This window comes from Artibeus jamaicensis, unplaced genomic scaffold (genome assembly GCF_021234435.1).
Source record: "Artibeus jamaicensis isolate MK-2021 breed Jamaican fruit bat unplaced genomic scaffold, CSHL_Jam_final scaffold_625, whole genome shotgun sequence".
NCBI classification, from domain to species: Eukaryota; Metazoa; Chordata; class Mammalia; order Chiroptera; family Phyllostomidae; genus Artibeus; species Artibeus jamaicensis.
Genome location: NW_026522051.1, coordinates 2115492 through 2133944, shown reverse-complemented (window position 1 = coordinate 2133944; position 18453 = coordinate 2115492). Strand labels below are relative to the sequence as shown.

The window sequence follows — 18453 nt, the reverse complement described above, 5'->3', positions numbered from 1 at the left end:
AGGAAAAGAAGAGGTTTCTCTTTAAAAACACTAGCTACCATGTATATTATACTAAATAAAACAGGAGAAGAGAAGGGGGAGATAGGCGCAAGAGAACTGGCCACACACAGTTCCTCTGAATGAGCCCAGGGAGCCAGAGGGCAGCAAAGGATGACCTGCGCTCGTCAAACTGGACCAAGAGTCCCGCAAAGGCAGGGCACCGGCGTCTTGTCTCCCGTGGACTCCGCGGAGTCTAGTTCAATGCCCCACCCTTGGCACGAGCTCAGTATCAGTTTGTTAGACAAGTGAAGAAAAATTCGAACAACTGGGGTTTTTTAGCTTTTTGATCAAGGTTAAAAACAGCTGTTTTCATGGGCATGTGATCTGTGACCTATTAGCCGGTCACGCAGGGCCCCCTGCTCGGCTTACCTGAAGTTCTGGATCGTGGTTTTTCTTTCTGAAAATACGCTTCGTACTCTCTGTAGACAATCTTCTTAAAGGAAGTTGCAGAAGGATTCAAACTGGAAATAAAATAGAAAAATTACTTTGGAAGGTATATAGGACATCTACTTCCCACACTGCAAGGAAAGGGTCTCTCACGTCCTCAGCCTTGTACCAGAACTAATAGCATCTTCAAGTGTATTTAGACCCAAAGTGGTTTAAATATGAAGAATAAGTGAAGTTGATAGAAATAATTATCACACCCTTCAAGAATATTCTGTTGTGGTAATTGTTCTATCATAAATGAAGTCTGCCCTAACTAATCCTGTTATTCGGAATCCATCTTCTAAAGAAGATTCCAAGATCACAGTGGGAACCCAAATTTTTCATTTTTAATTTTAAATGAGTAAAAGTATGATCCAACCTTTTACGTCTAAATAGGTGGGCTATTTCCAGCTGGTCAGTCCAATACAGTGGTGAGTTACTGGGGGACACTGTGAAGAGCTGTCATTGCTTTGGTGGCCCTGTTTCTGGTGGAGAAGCTGGTTATGGTTCTCAGAGTGAAATCCCTGGGATTCATTCTGGGAACAAACAAGCAAGTGGAAAACACAAACTCTTGGAAAGCTTAAGTAACTTGTCCGAGGAGAAGCTGTCGAAGAATGGAAGAGCCAAGACTGGCAGAAGAGAAACTATTGGATTCCCGGTGAAGAAGTCATGGGGGCGGGGGCCGGTGGTGGCAGGGGCGGTGCCCGGACAGCTTCCTCTCACTGTCTTTTGTGTCTCCGAGGACGCAGGAGTCCTGGTCTAGGACCACTCAGAACAAGTTCGGAATTTAAGCAGTCAGACCTACAGGTTAGATTTTTTTTTTCACATGTAAGCACTAGAGAGGAACGACAGGATTTGAGGCTCAAACATATTGAGACTTGGTCTGGGTTAGCATTCTATGGTTTTGAGTCAATAATTGATACCAGAGGAGTGACTCTTCCCAGAATTCTGGAAAGGCAGCCAGGGAGTGAGAGCGCAGGACGCCCAGCAACGGCTCCCTCTGGCTCAACCATGTGACGCGGGCCTTTGCCCTGTGCCACTCTGCCTGCGGTTTTGTGCCTGCTACCATCAGCACCGACCGGGGCGACAGACCAAACCTCCAAGCCTGGGCTCGGAGGCCACAGGCAAGGCAGCCACCCAGGCAGCGTCCTGCCCAGGAGCCGGGGAGACCATCGCGGGGCGGGCCCTTCTCTTCCTTGGGGCTGCAGTTAATGACAATTCCCTAACTGTGGCAGTGGCCTGGATCATCACCTTGAAGTGCAATACTGAACACAATTCCTTTTAAAAAGAGGGGTTTCTTATTATTACAAGACCAAGGGATATATACACAGCCTTCCAAAAACACCCATACCCAGAACACTTTAAAGGGGTTAAGGTTATACCTAAGAGACTCTTAAAATGTTACAATATCTCTCCGCTTTGTAATTGTAAAAGAGGAACACATCTTTCGCAATCATTCAAGGTTGTGATGTTTAGTTAAAAAAAAAATTGAGTCACACCAAGAAGCTTACCATTAAAACAAGTAAAAATATAACCAACTGGAACTATTGAGTGGGTCCTATAATTTGTCTCATTTCTGGGAAGTCTTATTTTTAGCCTTTCAATTAGGGGAAAAAATGTTTGCGACTCCCAGATCGGCTTTTATTATTTAAACCGCCTCTGAGCTGCAGCTTGCAGGCTCCCCAAGCCTCAGGGTAGACCACAGCACGAGGGCTGATTGAGGGCGAACAACGAGTCAGATGAAATAGAAAAGGGCGAAAGAATAAAAACGTTGCATTTTCATGGACTGGCAGTGTTTTGAAAGTCATTTATAAGAACACAGCAAAAATGAGGGCAATTGTTATTGGATGATAATAATAATCTGTTCACGGCGAAGTGCAGGGCGAACGCCTGTCCTCAGTTTTAGAAGATGAAGCTAGGCGGAGAATGGGATAAATAACATATGACTAGACTTTCCATAAGAACATCAGGTCTCTAAAATGCTAGAGCCGGAGGCTACAGGAGGCTAAGCAGGGGGTGGGTGCCTGGTGGTGTTGAATCAATCAATACACTAAACCAACAATCAATCGCACTAACAAAAAAAACTGTGTACCGGCGAACTCTTGCAAGCGGCACCTAGTCTGTCAAACTGGGTATTTCCTACATCCTCAGAGTGATAAACTGCATGATTGGAGGCCGGATGAGCAAAGGGAATGCCGTCTAAAGAAACTGGGGCGTGCTGCCCGGGGGACGCAGCGCCCGCCTTACCTGTTATCTGGAAGCTCAGGGTGGTAGTTCCAGCTGATGCCCTGAGCAGCCACATAGAACTGCCGCAGCCGCGCGGCTTCAGCTCCCGTGCGCCCCCCGCCTGCCCAGCTGGAGCCCAGCACCACCAGGACCCAGAGACGTGGGCAGCCTGGGGACATGGTTCCTTCTCTGCTCCTGCCCTCGGCTACCCCCAGGGCCTGGACAGAGCTCTCCTCCGCCACCGGTGGAGCCGCGTTGCCTCGCGTCCGCTGCAGTGAGCTCTGGGAGGCTGTGGGTGGCAGTATCCTCCCCTGCAGCGCCTCCGTCTGTCTCCGCCTCCGAGGGCCTTTCCAGGCAACGCGGTGGGGAGAGTGGAGGAGGGGGGATACGCTAGGTCACTGCCCTGGGTGACGAGAGGTAAGGGGGAGGGCAACCACTTTAGTGCCTGTTTTACTACGGGTGAAGAAACGGCGGAGCTCAGAAGCTCCAGCAGGTGGGCCCTGCCCAGGGATTCACGCACCAGGGCAAAGCTGTATCCCTGCGCTTCCAGATGCTGCGCCACAGAGCAGCAGCCCCTCACCCGGCCTCGGGGGCAAAGTTCACCCTGGGCAGACCCGCGGTAACTCCCCATGCCAGGGGACCCACACCTTTAACCCCAGCACTCTCCTGCTCTGAGGAAAGGGCCTTGTGTCCTGTTTCCCAGCACAGAAATGTGTCTCCAGGTGGTAAGGGAACCAGGGGACCAGCACTTGGCCAGGACCGCTTCACTGACTTCCGCCTACACACAGTTCTGCCTTGACAAGGTCCTGCCGCCAGGCCAGGGAAGGCGGCCCCAGGGCAAGGGCTTGTCGGAGTGTGGCTGAGAGAGGCAGCAGACCCGGCCTCAGGCCCCCTCGCTAGCTGTGTCCATCCTCCTGGACAAGGTGCTCAGCCTCTTCGGAGCTCGGGTTTGCCATCTGCACTGTGGGGATGATAACAGCACCTTTCCCTGATAGGGTTGGAGGGGGCGGGTAAGAAAATACTGCAAAACGCATCCTTCCGGGCGGCTGGGAAACGCCGAGGACGTGGTCGTTACTAGGATCCTATTTTTCCTGCCTCCGGGTCCCTCCTGTTTCTCGGATGATCTGTTTCAAACTGTCTTAAGATTGTGTTTTGCTGCTGATTGAGAAGCAGAGAAGTGTATTGTCTGAAGCATGAGGATGAGTTATCCCAAGTTCCCCGAATCTACGGGGCCAGCTAAGCCTCGGTCTTAAGGTTTGTCCCCAGTCGTCACCCAGCACCTCATGTGGGGTCACGAGGATGCCAGGCTCCTCAGCAGCTTCGCCCCCTACACACAACCTTCTGCCTTTGCCGACATTATTCTACCAACTTAGAATGCCCGCTCTGTCCACTCTGATTTCTACTATCTCCTTGACCCTGGGCCCATGTGGACTTGTCCATCTCCTGAGCTCCTACAACACTATTCAAATAACAGACTGTGTTGATTGCCCTGTAGTACTTTGGGTGGGTGTCTGGCATCTCTCCGCCAGATTGTAAACTGTTCAGGAGCAGCACACGCCTCTGCGTCTGCAGTATCAGTTTCCTGGGGAGCTTTTGCAAAGTGTGACTTGCACTCTGGAGACGAGGCTAAGGACCACTGTCCTGTGAGACTGACTCTAGTGGTCAGCCGTCGGAGATGCCAGTGCCAGGGTACCAGACCACTGTGTCCCTCAATCCCAAACCCGCTACCAAGTTCTTGCAACATTCGTGTGACCTTGAATTAGACGGTTTCACCATTTTTATTTGCACATTTGCCTGTGTGTCATTCAGTCTGCGTGATGTGTCCACTGCCTCACATTTCACAGAGACCAGAGAGTGGCATTGTTGGCCTCTCTACATGTGATTGGCTCCAGATGACCCCTGGGCGACTTTCAACAACCGATTTATTGAAAATGTGATTTAGCCCTGGCTGGTGTAGCTCAGTGGACTGAGCGTGGGCCTGCAAACCAAAGGATCAAGGTTTGATTCCCAGTCAGGGCACATGCCAGGGTTGCAGGCCAGGTCCCAGCAGGGGATACAGGAGAGGCAACCCCACACTAATGTTTCTCTCCCTCTCTCCTTCCCTTCCCTTCCTCTCTAAAGATAAATAAATAAAATCTTTAAAAAAAAATGTGATTTGAAGAGTGTGTGAAACACGCCCGTTCTTCCCTGGAGAACGTTCCGGTGATGAAGACCCTTGGTGCTTCTCTGGTTTTCTCCTTGTGGAAGGCGGTACGGCACATACTTCCTGACTGGTGAAAGGGTCAAACAGTAAAGGGGGCAGTGGTAGTTCTGAATTACATCGATGTAAACAAAGTGATGGACACAGACCTCATTGAACAAAACATCAAATGATAGAACATGGCATTTGGGGGGAAGCCTGTTCATTACACGTTTGAGTATTGGTCTTTGGGGGAGAGTGACAAGTGGGGGGACCAGCGACAGTGGCCTGTGCCTTCCTGTCTTCATCCTCGGTCTTCTGCAGCATCCCTGGAAGCCTCAGCGGCAGAAGTGTAAGAGGTGTCACCAACAGCCCCTCTGGAGATCCCTGAGACCTACAGACATTTCCTCCGGCCAGAGACACCCTTCCTGACTTCCAAAAAAGGACAGAATGCCTCCCTCCATCCCCCCAAAATAAAGATGCGCTTTCATGTTTCCACAGTGTGGTCTTCTGGTGACTCAGATGCTCCAGCCTTTGGCCAATTAGTATTCCGAGTGACAGCCAGGGCAAAGCCCACAGACCACTGCCCGCCAGCTGGAGGGAGGGGAGAGGTGGAGCGGGAAGGGGGGTGGGTGGAGAGTGTGGGCTCACGGCACAGTCCCCCTGCTCTGGGCCAGAGCTAATCTCAAGGAAATGCCATGTCCTTTGCTCACAAGTATTTACAGAAAACTGCAGCAAACACACTCCAGTTAGTCAAGTATAACAGGAAGCCTGGTGTTCAACCACAGGGGTCTTCTGAGGCCAAGTGACCAGGAGAAGGACGAGTACTTGAAAACAAACCACAATAAATTAAAATAACTACATTTCCTTAAAAAAGAATAAATGAAAGAAAGAAAGAAAGCTCTTATCACATCTGTTCCCTGATGCCCAACATAATCTTTCTGGATTCCAGATTTTCTGCTAGCTAGGCCACTTTTCGTAGGAAACCCCACTTCCCACCGAGCCGTTTGGGAGAGAGAAGGGGCCAGGCTATTTCCGTTTGCCTGGCAGGCAGACACAGGGCATTGGCTCCGGGAAAGTTTGTAAAATTCTCCCAGCGGTCAAGACGTCTGGCTACCAAGCCACTGTGTCCATACCACCCGGGGGGGGGCATGAAAGGGCACGCCATCCATCCTGACATAAGTGACGTCCCGCTAGGCCGTGGCTGCCCCGGAGGAGATGGAAACCCTCACGTGGACCCACTTTCTCTTGTCCCTTCACCACCATACCTGTCCCCTGGGCCAACGCAATCTCCTTCACGGCTTGACATTTTAATGCACATGTAAAATTTAACTCATGATTATATAAAGAAAGTCAAGCTTTCAAAGCTTCCCCTTCCCCCTACTGTTCTATTCCCTTTAAAAATGTTACTTACCTTAAGGGCTCGGGTCGAATGCAGCATTTGTAAAAACTCCGTATGTGCCCAGTTGGCTAAAGAGAAGAAACACAATGGTGACCGGTCATACAGTGCTTAGCTCCTGAGCACGGTCCAGTATATAGTTACTCCAGGCCGTGGGTTAGCGCCCACCCCTGGAATTCTGCTCTCACGGGGGAAAGCAGAAATGCCAGTGAGACATTCTAGATCCCACTTAACTGCTCTGGGAAGTTGGCATTGCACTTCTTGGTACCCGGGCGAACCCACTGTTGGCGCCGTGGGTACGGAATGCCTGCTATGCCCCTGCAGGGCTGTGGGTTCTTATGGTGAGAAGACATCCTTCCCACATCCCCAGCCTTGATTCTGGATCACCTGGCAGTGGTGTTCAAAGTGTGGCAGTAGTGCCCTCTCAAGGCATTTTTAAATTTTCATAATGATCAAGAGATCTGTTGACACTCAGGGGCAGGGACCAGGACCCGGGATATCCTGATACGCACAGGAAGCAAAAGAATCGTCCTACACTCTGTCCACCTTCAGAATATGTATGCAATATTCATGTCGGCAAAAACCTCTGAGGCCAGAACGTCACTGCTTTACATAGAAATAATAGAGGGGTTTTTTGTTTTGTGTTTTGTATCCTCTAAAATGCAACCGCCTTGTGACTTGAAGGGAAATTTTAACCGGTTTTCCAACTTTTTACCAGTTGTCTGTCATTTAAAAAATCAGGTTGGCAACACCTCTGGAGGCTTTTGAGCCAGTCTTACAACCTCCTGTCTGCTCTGCTCTGCGGCCGGGCCTTCCTGGTGATGCCCCCGGAAGGGCACGCCTCGACGACCTCGCGGCGTCCGCCGGGGTGGCCACCGCCCCAGCTCTGGCAGCTGCGCCTGCTGTTTCTCCTTCATACTGTCCTTACGGGGCTGACTGGTTTCTGAAAGCTTGCGTAGTGGGGGCATATTATCCGTGTGCTTGAATTCAGAATTCAGAAGCTTTGTCCCAAGGAGGGAGTGTTACGCATAATCATTCTGACCTGTTACGGTGAATTAGGAAGTCGGACTAGAAAAATTAGCTTGATCATAAAACGTTTCCTTCTTACCTCTGAGGGTTCAGGGGGCTTCTCCCATCATCTGAAATAAGAAGAAGGATACAAATGATTGGTTTAAAAGAAGAAAACAAGGTGAAGGGGGAAGGTCGTCCGTGGGAAAGCCGGCAGGTGGACTCATTTTCAGACAGACTCATCAGAAGGGGAGGATTGGGAACCGTCTCTCCCTCAGGGGTGGGACCTGCCCGTTTTAGGCTAAACCATACCTTTGCCCACGCGGCTCCAGGACCCTCTCATCTTCCTCCTCTTCCCTGTCAGTGACCACCTCCCCTCCCGTGCCTGGTGCCTGCCTGCCTTCAGCCCCTTGACTGTTTCTGGTGGTTGTTGAGATCACTGGTTCTCAAAACCCATCTCTTTGGCACTCACGGTCGGTCCCCCTCGTTCGTCCTGTGTCACAGTCCCCCAGCCATCAGTTGGCAAGTTAATTACATAAACGAGCCCACCTCATTGCAACGGTGACAGTCTCTCCCTCCCTGGTAACACAGGTAAACAGGGGCCTCCTGTCTTAACCCTGACCGTGAACTCTGACCCTGGAAATGTAAGACTCGGTAAGGTAGCAGGCCTGTTGATTGAAGCATCTCATGGCTAAAGGGTTTTAAAATATTAGGTCACATGAAGATGAGTTAGTGCATTTAGTCCAGAGCATTACCGAGCCTTTGATGTGATAATGAACGTGCATTCTGAATTTGAAAGAGGGTATAGTAGGCAGCATCGTCCTGTTCTTTGACCACAGAATCCTAGAAAGTTTAAAGTCAAACTGGCACAGGTCAAGGGAAAAATCCTCACAAATAAATTTATCTTTTATGAAAGATTATTGGGGAATGAGCGGCTGCGGGTCCCCCTCCTTGGTTCAGAGGGTTCCCTAGAAATGTCTCCAAACTTGAGGAAGAACTTGGAGAAGATGCAGGAAAAGTTTGGTTCCCCTGTGGTTTGCCTAAGCAAGGCCCTGACGCTGCACAGAGGGACTGGGGTGAAGGGGTCTCTGCTTTTTAAACAGTGTCGCTCTGCCTGTTGTCCCACTCACCCATGCGCAGGGGAGTAGAAAATGAGCCTCAACACAGTGCCAGCCGTGTGGCCTGAGGGAGCATGAGAGTAGTTGAGACTAGGAGTGGGGACTGTTTAGCTCCAGGGGCACTTTTGACAGAGCCACTTCCGGTTACCTGGAGTGGAGGGTTCAGACTGCTCAGATGCCCCTGGATGACCAGCCTCATTTGCTTATCAAAAGAAGTTTCTGAATTTAGGGATAGGCTAAGCCTCGGAGGCAGACAGAGAAAGGAGGTTCTGACCCTGAAGAAATGGTTCCCTCCGTAGGTTCCTAGGCCAGAGCTGGTTTTTGTAGAAGAGTCTGATAAACACGGTTTCCCTTAGAGAGTCTTCCTCCCTCCGGTCCCCTCCCTACTTCAGCCCTGCTGAAGCGTCCATGAGCACACACATGTGTCCATGTGCACACACACACCCGCTGAGCTGTTCACACCCAGGCGTGAAGCGGGCAGCGACTGTCTGCACCTCCAGCTCATGCCTCCCTCCCCCACCATCCAGCTGCACTAAACTGCTGAGCACAGCACTTCCCCAGCGGGTTCACCCTCTTCAGTCTTGTCCTGCCTCATTCCTCCCCCAGGACTCTGTTTCTACTTTTGTCCCCTCCAAAAGTGGCCAAATCCTTCTTTAATCTTCAACGTTAAGCCTTAAAGGAGCCTTTCTGACCTATGAGTCTGGTTGGGACCCCTCTGTTTCCCATCCCAGTGACACCCAGGTTTCGTGCTTGTCCTAGCACAGTGCTACTTGCAGGAGTAGCACGGATTTCCCTGGGGTAGCTCCCCTGCTGGACCACCAGGGGCCACCACTCCGTGTCCCGCCATCTAACACAGTGGATCGGTAAATGACTGGGCCGTGAAAGAACAGTGAGGGGAGCGGAGGAGAGAAGCAGGACACTGTTGTAATTCGCTTTGGGGTGACTGACATCCCCTAGATCAGAGGCCCCGAATGCCAGTGTGCGTCTGGAGGGGCGGAACGCTGAACAATTCAGGTTTCCCAGCCCCTTTTGAGATCTCGTATATGAGGATCTATATTTGTGTCAAGTTCTTCATTTCTAAAAAGGTGGTTCCCCCAGGCGGTCCGCTCTCAAGGTCACTTCTCTAGGCTCTGTTTTCTTCTAATGCAAATGTTTTCAACCTTGAACTGCTGAAGTTGTGCTTTCTTGGCCACACCCCACCCCCCACCCCCATGGCACAAAAGAAGAAGAAAAGAAGACTCTTTCCTATTTACCTTTCTGTCTGCAACGCCTTCTTAGCAGAGCCAGGAGGGTCCCACCTATCGCCAAGCCTGTTGCAGAGGCCACAGCCCCCCCAAAGTAAGTCAGAGTTTCCTGCACAGTCAGAGGCCCCCCTGCAAAGCAAACACACGCGTGTGCAAGACTTAGAAGTGTGCTGTGCAAAAGGCCATCTTCCCTGAAGGGTCCCACGAATTCTAAGAGGCCTTCACTTTGGAAGCCACAAACCACCTTTTATCCCTGACACTTAAAGATCAAACACATTTTTCAAAGGAGTCAGGGTAAGGATGTAATCAAAGGAATTAAATGATTAAACGGTAGACACAAGGAATAGAAGTTTGGGCAAATAAAATAAACCGTGGGTAACTTTTGTTGTAATAAAAAAATATAGCTATAGAATAAACATTAGTCATGATAAGCTGTAGAGAAAAAAATTTTTTTTTAAAGGATGGATGGATGAAATAAACCTTACAAACAAATAGAGCTTAATTAGGGGAGATCTGTGGTATTTTCAGTTTTTAGAGGTATGTGATAAAGTTCTCCCAAGATGAATTAAGAATCTGTACAAAATAACCTTCATTTTAAAACAATTTGAGATGAGATCACGTGGTTCAGGGTGGCAAAGCCGTGGATAGTTTAAAACAATGTGAAACTTCAAGGTGTATTACCACCCCCAGATTATAAAGAAATGAGAGGACTCATTTCATAAATCTCAGCTGTGAAGAAAGAGTGGCAATTGTCTACACAATTGATTTTAGTTCCTTCTGCTTTGTATAAGGCAAGAAATTGCCTCACTGATTCATTGTGAAACGTTCATTAAATGCAGGGAAAACCCAGTGACGGAAAGTGAGACCCACAGAGACACACAGAGAAGAAACACCGATTTTGCTCTTTTCCACGTTGCCGTGGCTTCCTGAACCACAGCACCACCGTACCTTGGCAGGTGGGCATGGCCGTGGACCACTGGCCTGTGTGTTGGCACGCTGTCCTCGCCGAGCCGTTAAGCAGTTGTCCCTCTGGACAGTGGAAGGTGCAGGTTGACCCATAGCTGAACTGCCCCCAAGGGTTCGAGCAGTTCATCAGTAGTGGTTCCACCATGGGCAGCTCGGAGCATTTGACAGCTGCAGAAAAAGAAAAAAAAAATAATTCAGGAAAAACAAATGTGCACAATGAAGGTGAAAGAGACTCTGGTTTCGTCTGCAACCTGGCGAGCTTTGCAGCAGGTGAGACAGACTGTGCGAGGTCCCAGAGGGGAGGAGGCCCTCCCGACATGCATGCTGGTGCCCCCAACATCACACAAGCCACGCAGACGATGAGAGTCGAAGAACCGGGTGGGCACAGAGCAGCCCCCAACACACGTCTGCTAACGGATCGATCAGCCTTGCCTACAAATACACTATAAAGTTTTGCTTCTCAAAAATGCTATTGTCTAAATGGTATTCCAGTTGGCAATTACCTGGCATGTCCACATGTGTTATTAAATATTAAATACTGTTAAAATATTTAGTAAGTGTTCGAGCACCACTGGACTCACGAAGTTTGAAAGAGGTCAAGACCACCACCCTCTTGAAACTATTTTTTTCCAGGAACATCAAGTTATGCATCCTAATTTGTAGACAGGAAGCTGAAGCTCAAGAAATGTAATGCAATTCAAATAAACAGTGAGCAGTAGGGACATTTGCAAAGCACAGTGCTGCTCTGTGTGGGGAGCGGAAAGATGAAATGACATCTTTTGTGCTTCATGCGTGGGGTGACAGCCCATTGGGAGGTGCCACATGTGGTGTATCTTTCTATTTAGGTTCTATTTAGGTTCAAGTGATGCAAACATGGTGTGTTCACACTGTCACATAATTACCAGAATTGCAGCTTGTATGTTGTCATTCATGTGCCTGGTTTATGTGTAGCGTGCTTGTTGTCCTAACACATTTTTAGACATTTACGAATGCTCCCTCCTTTAGGTCTGTGAGTAGCAGGGTGTTAGCTTGTGCGGACAGGAAGGGGGAGTGATGTGCTTGCTGCAGGTGACTTCTGAGTGGGACTCGTGTGGGCTTCATGGGGGAGCTGACACTCGGAGTGGTCGTGGGGCCGGATGGGATTTCAGCAGGCAGGTGCAGTAACCAGCTGAGCGCTGGCTGGAAGTCAGCATCAGAACCGCCCGCCCAGCTTTGGGTACCTGTGCAGGCTGGCGCCACTGCTGTCCACTGTCCTGACGGCCTGCATCGGAGCGTGCTCTCTCCCCTGAGTGTGAACCCGGCTCTGCATCCGAAGGAACAGGTGGTGTTCGACCCGAAGGCTCCCAGCCGGTGTCTGCAGGACATGGTGCCCTGCTCCGGAGTGGCGAGGGCCGGGCAGCGCACCGCTGGCGTAGGAGCGGCTGCTGCACCTGCTGTGAGAAAATGTCTCTGTATGCAGAGCCTAAAATAGCCTAAGACTGTCCTGGAATAACTGCCTTCCACTCCTTCACACTAAAGGAGGCTCTAGCCGTAGCTCCTTAAGGCAGTGAAGGAAAACTGCCCATCCTAGGTACGGAAAACGAGGTGTGGAAAAGTATTTGCAAGTGCCCTTGGAGAGAATTCCCCAGGCTAGAACAAGAAACTGGAAGAGTGATGTCACACAAAAAAAGGAGAGTTGGTGTGGAGTTACAGGAAATTTAGTAGAACGCCAAATGTGCGTGGGCCAACTGCCTGCCCACCCCTGCCTTGTTGGGAGCGGGTGGTGTCCTCTGGCCAAAGGTCAGTATGAAATGGGAGGCATGAGTGACACCACCGGCTGCACCATCAACATGACATGCGGGAGGAAGATGGTGTCCACACTCCCGTCTCTGGATCGGAAGGGCTGGGTGAGTCACCCCACCCCTGTACTCTGTCTTGGCAATGAGGCAACAGAGACCAGTCCATGGACCCAATACAGCTCTTTGAGAAAGAGGCCAAAATTACGAAAGAAAATCTCTGCTTAAGAATCAACGCCTCTCACATTCGCAAATGTGAAAAAGTCCTGCTACTCCTTATGCGTTTATAGATCTGAAATCTGGGTTTCCTAGAACAAGAAGTGGTGTTTCTATACAAGTAGTAATATGATGTGTATCCGTCACGGGGAGAGAGCTCTGCCAGGGTTTGTGGCCACCGCGGAAGAGACTGCCAGGAGGGCCGTCCCAGCGAACGCGTCTTACTGTTACCTTCGCAGGTTGGCGGAGGTGCTGTCCATCTCCCAGAAGCCGTGCATTTAACACTGTTGGCCCCCTCCAGCCGAAAGCCCTCGTGACAGGAGAAGCTGCAGGTGGAGCCAATGCTGAATTCTCCACGAGTGTGAGAACAATCCAGCCGTCCCCACTCTGGGGCAAGTAATCTTGGGCACTGGATGGCTGGAGAAACAAATCAGGGACATCAAAATCTGCAAGTTCATTCAGGTACTCGACCAATATGTATTGAGCGCCTGCTCTGCCAGGTGTTTTGCTAAGCAGCAGGTATTCCACACGGGAGCAGGAGGAGGAGGGTGGGTGGGCTCACAGAGAGGGGCGTGGGCAGAAGTCACAACGATGTCGAAGTCCAGGGTGGAAGCGGTCCACTCAAGAACCCAGTTTCATCTCCTCCCTGCACACCTCCTCCAAAGCCTCAGAGCCTCCCTCGGCTTCCCCGATCCTGTCTGTGTGGATGCAGTCCAGGATTTCCCTCCTGCCCTCCCTTCTGCAGAGGGGCTTCCTCTTAGATAGTCGCTGTCCCTGCAAGTTCCGCACATCTGAAACCCCATCTGTTCTGAGCGGTTTCCTCCACTCGGATCTCAGGGGGCTTCTTTGCACTGCAGCTCCACAGCACGGGAAGGCTCGGACCCTCCTGCCAAGGCTCGGTCAGCCCCCAGGGGTTCCTGGAATGGGCCTCTTGTGCTGTTGCCTCTGGTTCTTGGCTCACACCGCCCCACATGCCTTTCTGCCTCAGGGACCCCGCTGACCACAGCTCCGTCTGAGCCTCTGCTGACCAGCACAGCCTGAGGTCCCCTCTGAGCACACCAGCTTTCGGTTTGAATGCATGTCACGTGTCCTTTCTTCCCACTTCTACGGGACACAGAGCTCCTGAAACCCGGAGTCCTCACAGGCCCCACAATTCCTGCAGCAGGGTTTCCAATAGGCAGCCATTTGCCAAGTAGATGAAGATCTGAAATGTTAATTCACTAACCATTTATCACAAAAATTGCTTTTGTTTTTAAGCCTCATCTGAGGACATTTTTTCTTAAGAGAGAGAAAGACATTGATGGGAGAGAGAAACATCAGCTGGTTGCCGCTGCCCGGAATGGGAAATGAACAAACAACCTAGCCATGTGCCCTGACTGGGAATCGAACCCATTACTTTTGGTTACGGGATGACACCCAACCAACTTAAAATTGCTGGCCAGGGCTCAAAAGTTGCTTTTATGAATTATTGTAGTTACGTATTTCTCTCAGCATTATGTCTTTCTCCTCATTAAATTCTCTCGCAGAAGATTATTATTTAGCAACAAATACTGGGTCGTTGGCAAAATGAATGACTATTCTTTCTCTAAATCCAAGGCTATTCTGAAAAGAACCGAGAGGAGTTACCATTTTTACAAGTGGCCCGTGGTGTACACGGGCGGACAACTGCAGTGTTCAGTCCGCTTGGGGATACAGCTTTGGTCTTGACTCTCTCAGTCTCTTCCTGCCAAGGTTATGAACACACCCTCCCGCATATGTGAAAGTCTCTGGACCCTCTCATGGAACAGTTCTCTTGGTTCCACCAAAGGCCTCTAAATAACGTTAAGAATTTAGCTTTGAGCCCTGGCTGGTGTGGCTCAGTGGATTGAGCACTGGACTGAGAAGCAAAGGGCCGCCAGTTCGATTCCCAGTCCAGGGCACATGCCTGGGTTGTGGGCCAGACCCCCAGTAGGGGGCGCACCAGAGACAACCACACATTGACGTTTCTCTCCCTCTCTTCCCCTCTCTCAGAATAAATAAATAAATAAAATGTTTAAAAAAAATTTAGCTTTGAATCGTGTAAGGAAGCAGGTTTTCCTGTCAGAGGGGACTTGTTTCTCCACTGGTCACTCTGCCTCTGCTCGCTCAGTGGCCCCGAGTCCCTCTGATACACCCCAGGATGCTGTGAATGCCATGGGAAAATCTGGGGCTACAAGTTCCTGGACTCTGGCAAATGGGAAAGCAAGAACTGTTTGGGAAAATCTCTGGAATGAATTTGGAGAACGAGGAAGAAACACAGGTATAAAAGCCAGAGAGAGCTCAAGGTCAGGCTCAGACACAGGTGACAATCCCAAGCGCCCTGGCTGGCTGGAGCTGCTGCGCAGGGCAGGGCTGATTCCAGACGCTGGGCAGGCTGGGGCCACAGGGTGGGAGGCAAGTGCCTCTTCCTGTGGAGGAAGGGGGCCCCGAAAGAAGTGTGTGTGTGTGGGCGCTGTGGGGGCTTCAGAGTTTCCAGATATAACAACCACATTGGCTGTGTATATGATTTAAAACTTCAGTGAGCTACAGGTTTGTTTGTTTTTTTTTGCCTTGAAACAGAATGTGGGAGAATGAAGTTCAAGATCAATGCTGTTGGAATAAATGAGTGAGAAGTAAGCGAATGATGAGGACCTAACTCTGTCACCTGTGAACGTTCCAGGGTCCCCTGGCAGCTTGTATGTAATGTGTCCTTCTAACAGCAGGTGGTAGCATTTTATGTCGTTTAATCTGCAGAATTCTTGGCCGGGGATGGGGGTGGGGTGGGGTGGGGAGGCCCCAGAGATCAGGCAGTCCCCTCCTCTCCTTTTTGAATCAAGAAAACTGACAGCCAAAGGCGTGACATGACTTTCTGAAGTGGCACATGACTTCGAGGGAGAACGATGGTGCTCTCTGGATAGTAATCTAGTGCTCGTTCCGCCAGAAAGAATAAACAACATTTTAGCTGTATTTCATATAATGCTAATGATACATTCCTATCAACATGTCCCCTCATCTGGTCACCAGGTGCTGCAGTTTCCAAAGTTCATTTCAGCAGTTACAAGCACGGCCTGGGGAGTGAAAAAGGATGCATTTATAAGCAACTGCCCAGGATGTAAAACCCCGCCACTGGGTGGCAGTGTAGGGTAATGGTGGAAACACTAGCTAGATCGGCAAACTAGACCTGGCTTGGGATGCCGGCACCATACCTCCTAGCTGCGTGTCCTTTGCCTGCTATTTACTCTCTCGAAGCCTCAGTTTCTTCATCTTTAAGATGGGGATAAGAATAACTGTGTTAAAGATTCTTGTGTGGATTGCATGTGGTTATGCGTGTGCAATAGCTGGTGCTTACATACGACACGGGAGATGAAGGTTTGCTGCTGGTCTCATTATCAGTGAGTACGCTGAACAATAAATCGGTACGATGGTACCTCCGAAAGGTAACCATGACCTATGGATTAATTAACTCAGTAAGTTTCCATTCTAGGGTGTACTGTATATTAGGTACTGCATCAGTCAGATGTTGGGAGGAAACCAAAGATGGATGAGACCCAGCCCCCACTTTTGACGATGTCACTCATGTCACTGCTGGTAGGGCTTGCGCTCAAGCCCATTTTACCAGTAAATGATAAGCTCCAATTCGACAGATACTTGTCACACAGACACCTTCTCTGTCTAGGTGCTGCAGTGGATATGAGGATGGTGAGGGCACAGCTCCTGCCCTCCTGGAGCTTGTAACCCTCACAGACATGGAGGGAGGAAGGAAGCACGCGGTAGTCAGACCGAGACCCTCCCGTGGCTTGGGCGCCCGGCTGGGCCCAGGAGAGGCCAGTGTGGGAACTAGCGAGTGGAGACTGTGGTAGGAAAAGCCTTTGCAAGGAAGGAGAGTCCCCGTGACGTGGCTGAGCTTTGGCGAGTGGTGACAAGCTGCTGTCCCTCTCCGACCCTGTTTCCTCATCTCTCAAACGGAGATGATACTGCCTTCCCTTGTCATTTCTGAACTGTGCTAACCATCAAATGCCACCAAGACGTGAGAACACTTTAAAAAGCTGTGCAACCGTCCACTGAAGTTATTACCATAAGGACAGAAAGAGAGAGCGGGGGAGGGCCGCTCCTTTCGGCCCAGATCATCATGCCTTGGGGACAGTGTGTTTCCTTTAGCTTAAGACGGTTTTACACGCGCCCCATTCTGTAGTGTTGCCTGAGAAGCCTTAAGAACACACAGACCAGTGATCCTACCTTCACACGTGGGTGGGAAACCTGTCCAGTGCCCAGATGAAGTGCAATCCAGTCTTTCTGGTCCTGCCAGGGAGAATCCCTCATCACAGGTGAAGTGACAAGTAGACTTATAAGTGGAAGGTCCCAGAGGTTGGTCACAGGTCACTGTTCCGTTCTGAGGACTTTGCAGCGGCATGCAGGTAATGACTAAAGGGGCGTGGCAGAGGGGGAGAGAAGAGGCTGGTTTAGACTTCGGGAGCCCGACACCTGTGTGTGTGTGTGTGTGTGTGCACCCTCACACACACAGGCAGCTCCGGTCAGAGAGGGTTGTTTGAATTCCACAGTGCTCTATCTCCCATTAGAGGTCACGGAACACGGCAGCGGCTGCCAGCAGGCCGACACCCCAGTGTTTGCCTGTGAAAAAAGCCATGCAGCTCACTTCAGTCGCTCGAGTTAGGGGTGGAAGTGGCTGCTTCCTTAGCACTTTCTTCAGAAACGGACCTCCTGACCTTGCCAGAAAACAATGACAAGCGCCTGGAAATTGGAAAGCGGAGTAAAATACTTCCCTCGCCTTCCAAATTTCCTTGCCCCGACCCAGGAGCAGAAAGATCCTGCCTCTGTCACTCATTAGCAATGTGCCTGGACAACACACATGCCGAGCCTCAGTTGCCTCATCTGTGAAATGGGCAAGTGGTCATCCTCACCTTGCAGGGACCTTTAGTTCTATAAAAATAAGAAATTACTTCAATCATATATTAAAATGGAATTTAAAAATTGTGGACATTAATGTAAATGACCATCTGCAAATGGTTTCCCACCAGCCTCATCTTACAATGACCAGTCTCAAATGACCTACTCGTTTACTTGCACAAAGAGGTTAAATTAGATTTCTTTTTCTTTTTTTTTTTTTGGTCACAGTTTATGCATGTGGAGTTTGAGGTATTAGGGGACTTGCTTGGGTTGGAGATCATGCTCTGTGAGTTTTGGCAAGTCACTCAACCTCTCTGAGCCTCGATATCTTTACCTTTGAAATGTGGAGAAACAGCATTCCATAGGCCCCAGGGTTTTCACAGCGACCCAAAGTGAAGATGCTGTGTGCAAAGGTTCATAGCTAGGGACATGTCGATGGCAAGAAAATGAAGACTAAGAAACACACGGCTTAGGGTGCTTCTTCTTCCCTGTTTGACCCGAGTGAGCAGTGTGTGGCTTTAGACCAGAGATGGCAGCAGTGTGGCTGAATCTGAGAGCATTCTTCAGCCACTGACTTGAGCAACTTGAGGTTTTGAGAACATTTTCTGTACCTTTCTCTTCCCTTCATCACTTTCCCTGTTTAACTACATCCCCCTAATCTGATCAACTTGTCCAAAGACCTCATTTTCCCCTGCTTCTTGAAAAGTCTGTGCATTCAGGGCATATGTGTGTGTTGTGGGGGGCAAGTGGGGGGATGGGGAGGAGAGGAGCAAGGTCAAGCAGCCTATAATCTGAAAGGACAAAGGGGGACCCTGTTTCCAGCTCTTCCATGGCCTTGCCTCCCAACAGCTGGGGCCGGTACACAGGGGTGGGAGGGGCATTGAAAAGGGAAATTGATAACACTCTCTCAGCAGTGTTACAACAGCTAGTAGATTGCAAGCCTCCTGGTACCTTC

The 18453-nt window shown here is 50.1% G+C and overlaps 2 protein-coding genes across 4 annotated transcripts in view; both read right to left on the bottom strand.

The window, feature by feature from the left end:
- Positions 1 to 3004, bottom strand: part of F5 (coagulation factor V) — a 55204-nt gene extending 52200 nt beyond the window's left edge. For all 3 annotated transcript variants that reach the window (XM_037167368.2, XM_053659309.1, XM_053659310.1), the window contains exons 1-2: positions 2713 to 3004; positions 409 to 500 (exon numbers count right to left, since the gene is read on the bottom strand). In XM_037167368.2, coding sequence (XP_037023263.2) covers positions 409 to 500; positions 2713 to 2870 — 250 coding nt within the window. In that variant the 5' untranslated portion in view covers positions 2871 to 3004. The remainder of the gene's footprint in view (positions 1 to 408; positions 501 to 2712) is intronic.
- Positions 3005 to 4450: 1446 nt separating this feature from the next.
- Positions 4451 to 18453, bottom strand: part of SELP (selectin P) — a 37248-nt gene continuing 23245 nt past the window's right edge. The window contains exons 9-16 of the mRNA XM_053659311.1: positions 16830 to 17015; positions 12828 to 13013; positions 11826 to 12035; positions 10588 to 10773; positions 9649 to 9768; positions 7378 to 7408; positions 6285 to 6340; positions 4451 to 5697 (exon numbers count right to left, since the gene is read on the bottom strand). Coding sequence (XP_053515286.1) covers positions 6286 to 6340; positions 7378 to 7408; positions 9649 to 9768; positions 10588 to 10773; positions 11826 to 12035; positions 12828 to 13013; positions 16830 to 17015 — 974 coding nt within the window. The 3' untranslated portion in view covers positions 4451 to 5697; position 6285. The remainder of the gene's footprint in view (positions 5698 to 6284; positions 6341 to 7377; positions 7409 to 9648; positions 9769 to 10587; positions 10774 to 11825; positions 12036 to 12827; positions 13014 to 16829; positions 17016 to 18453) is intronic.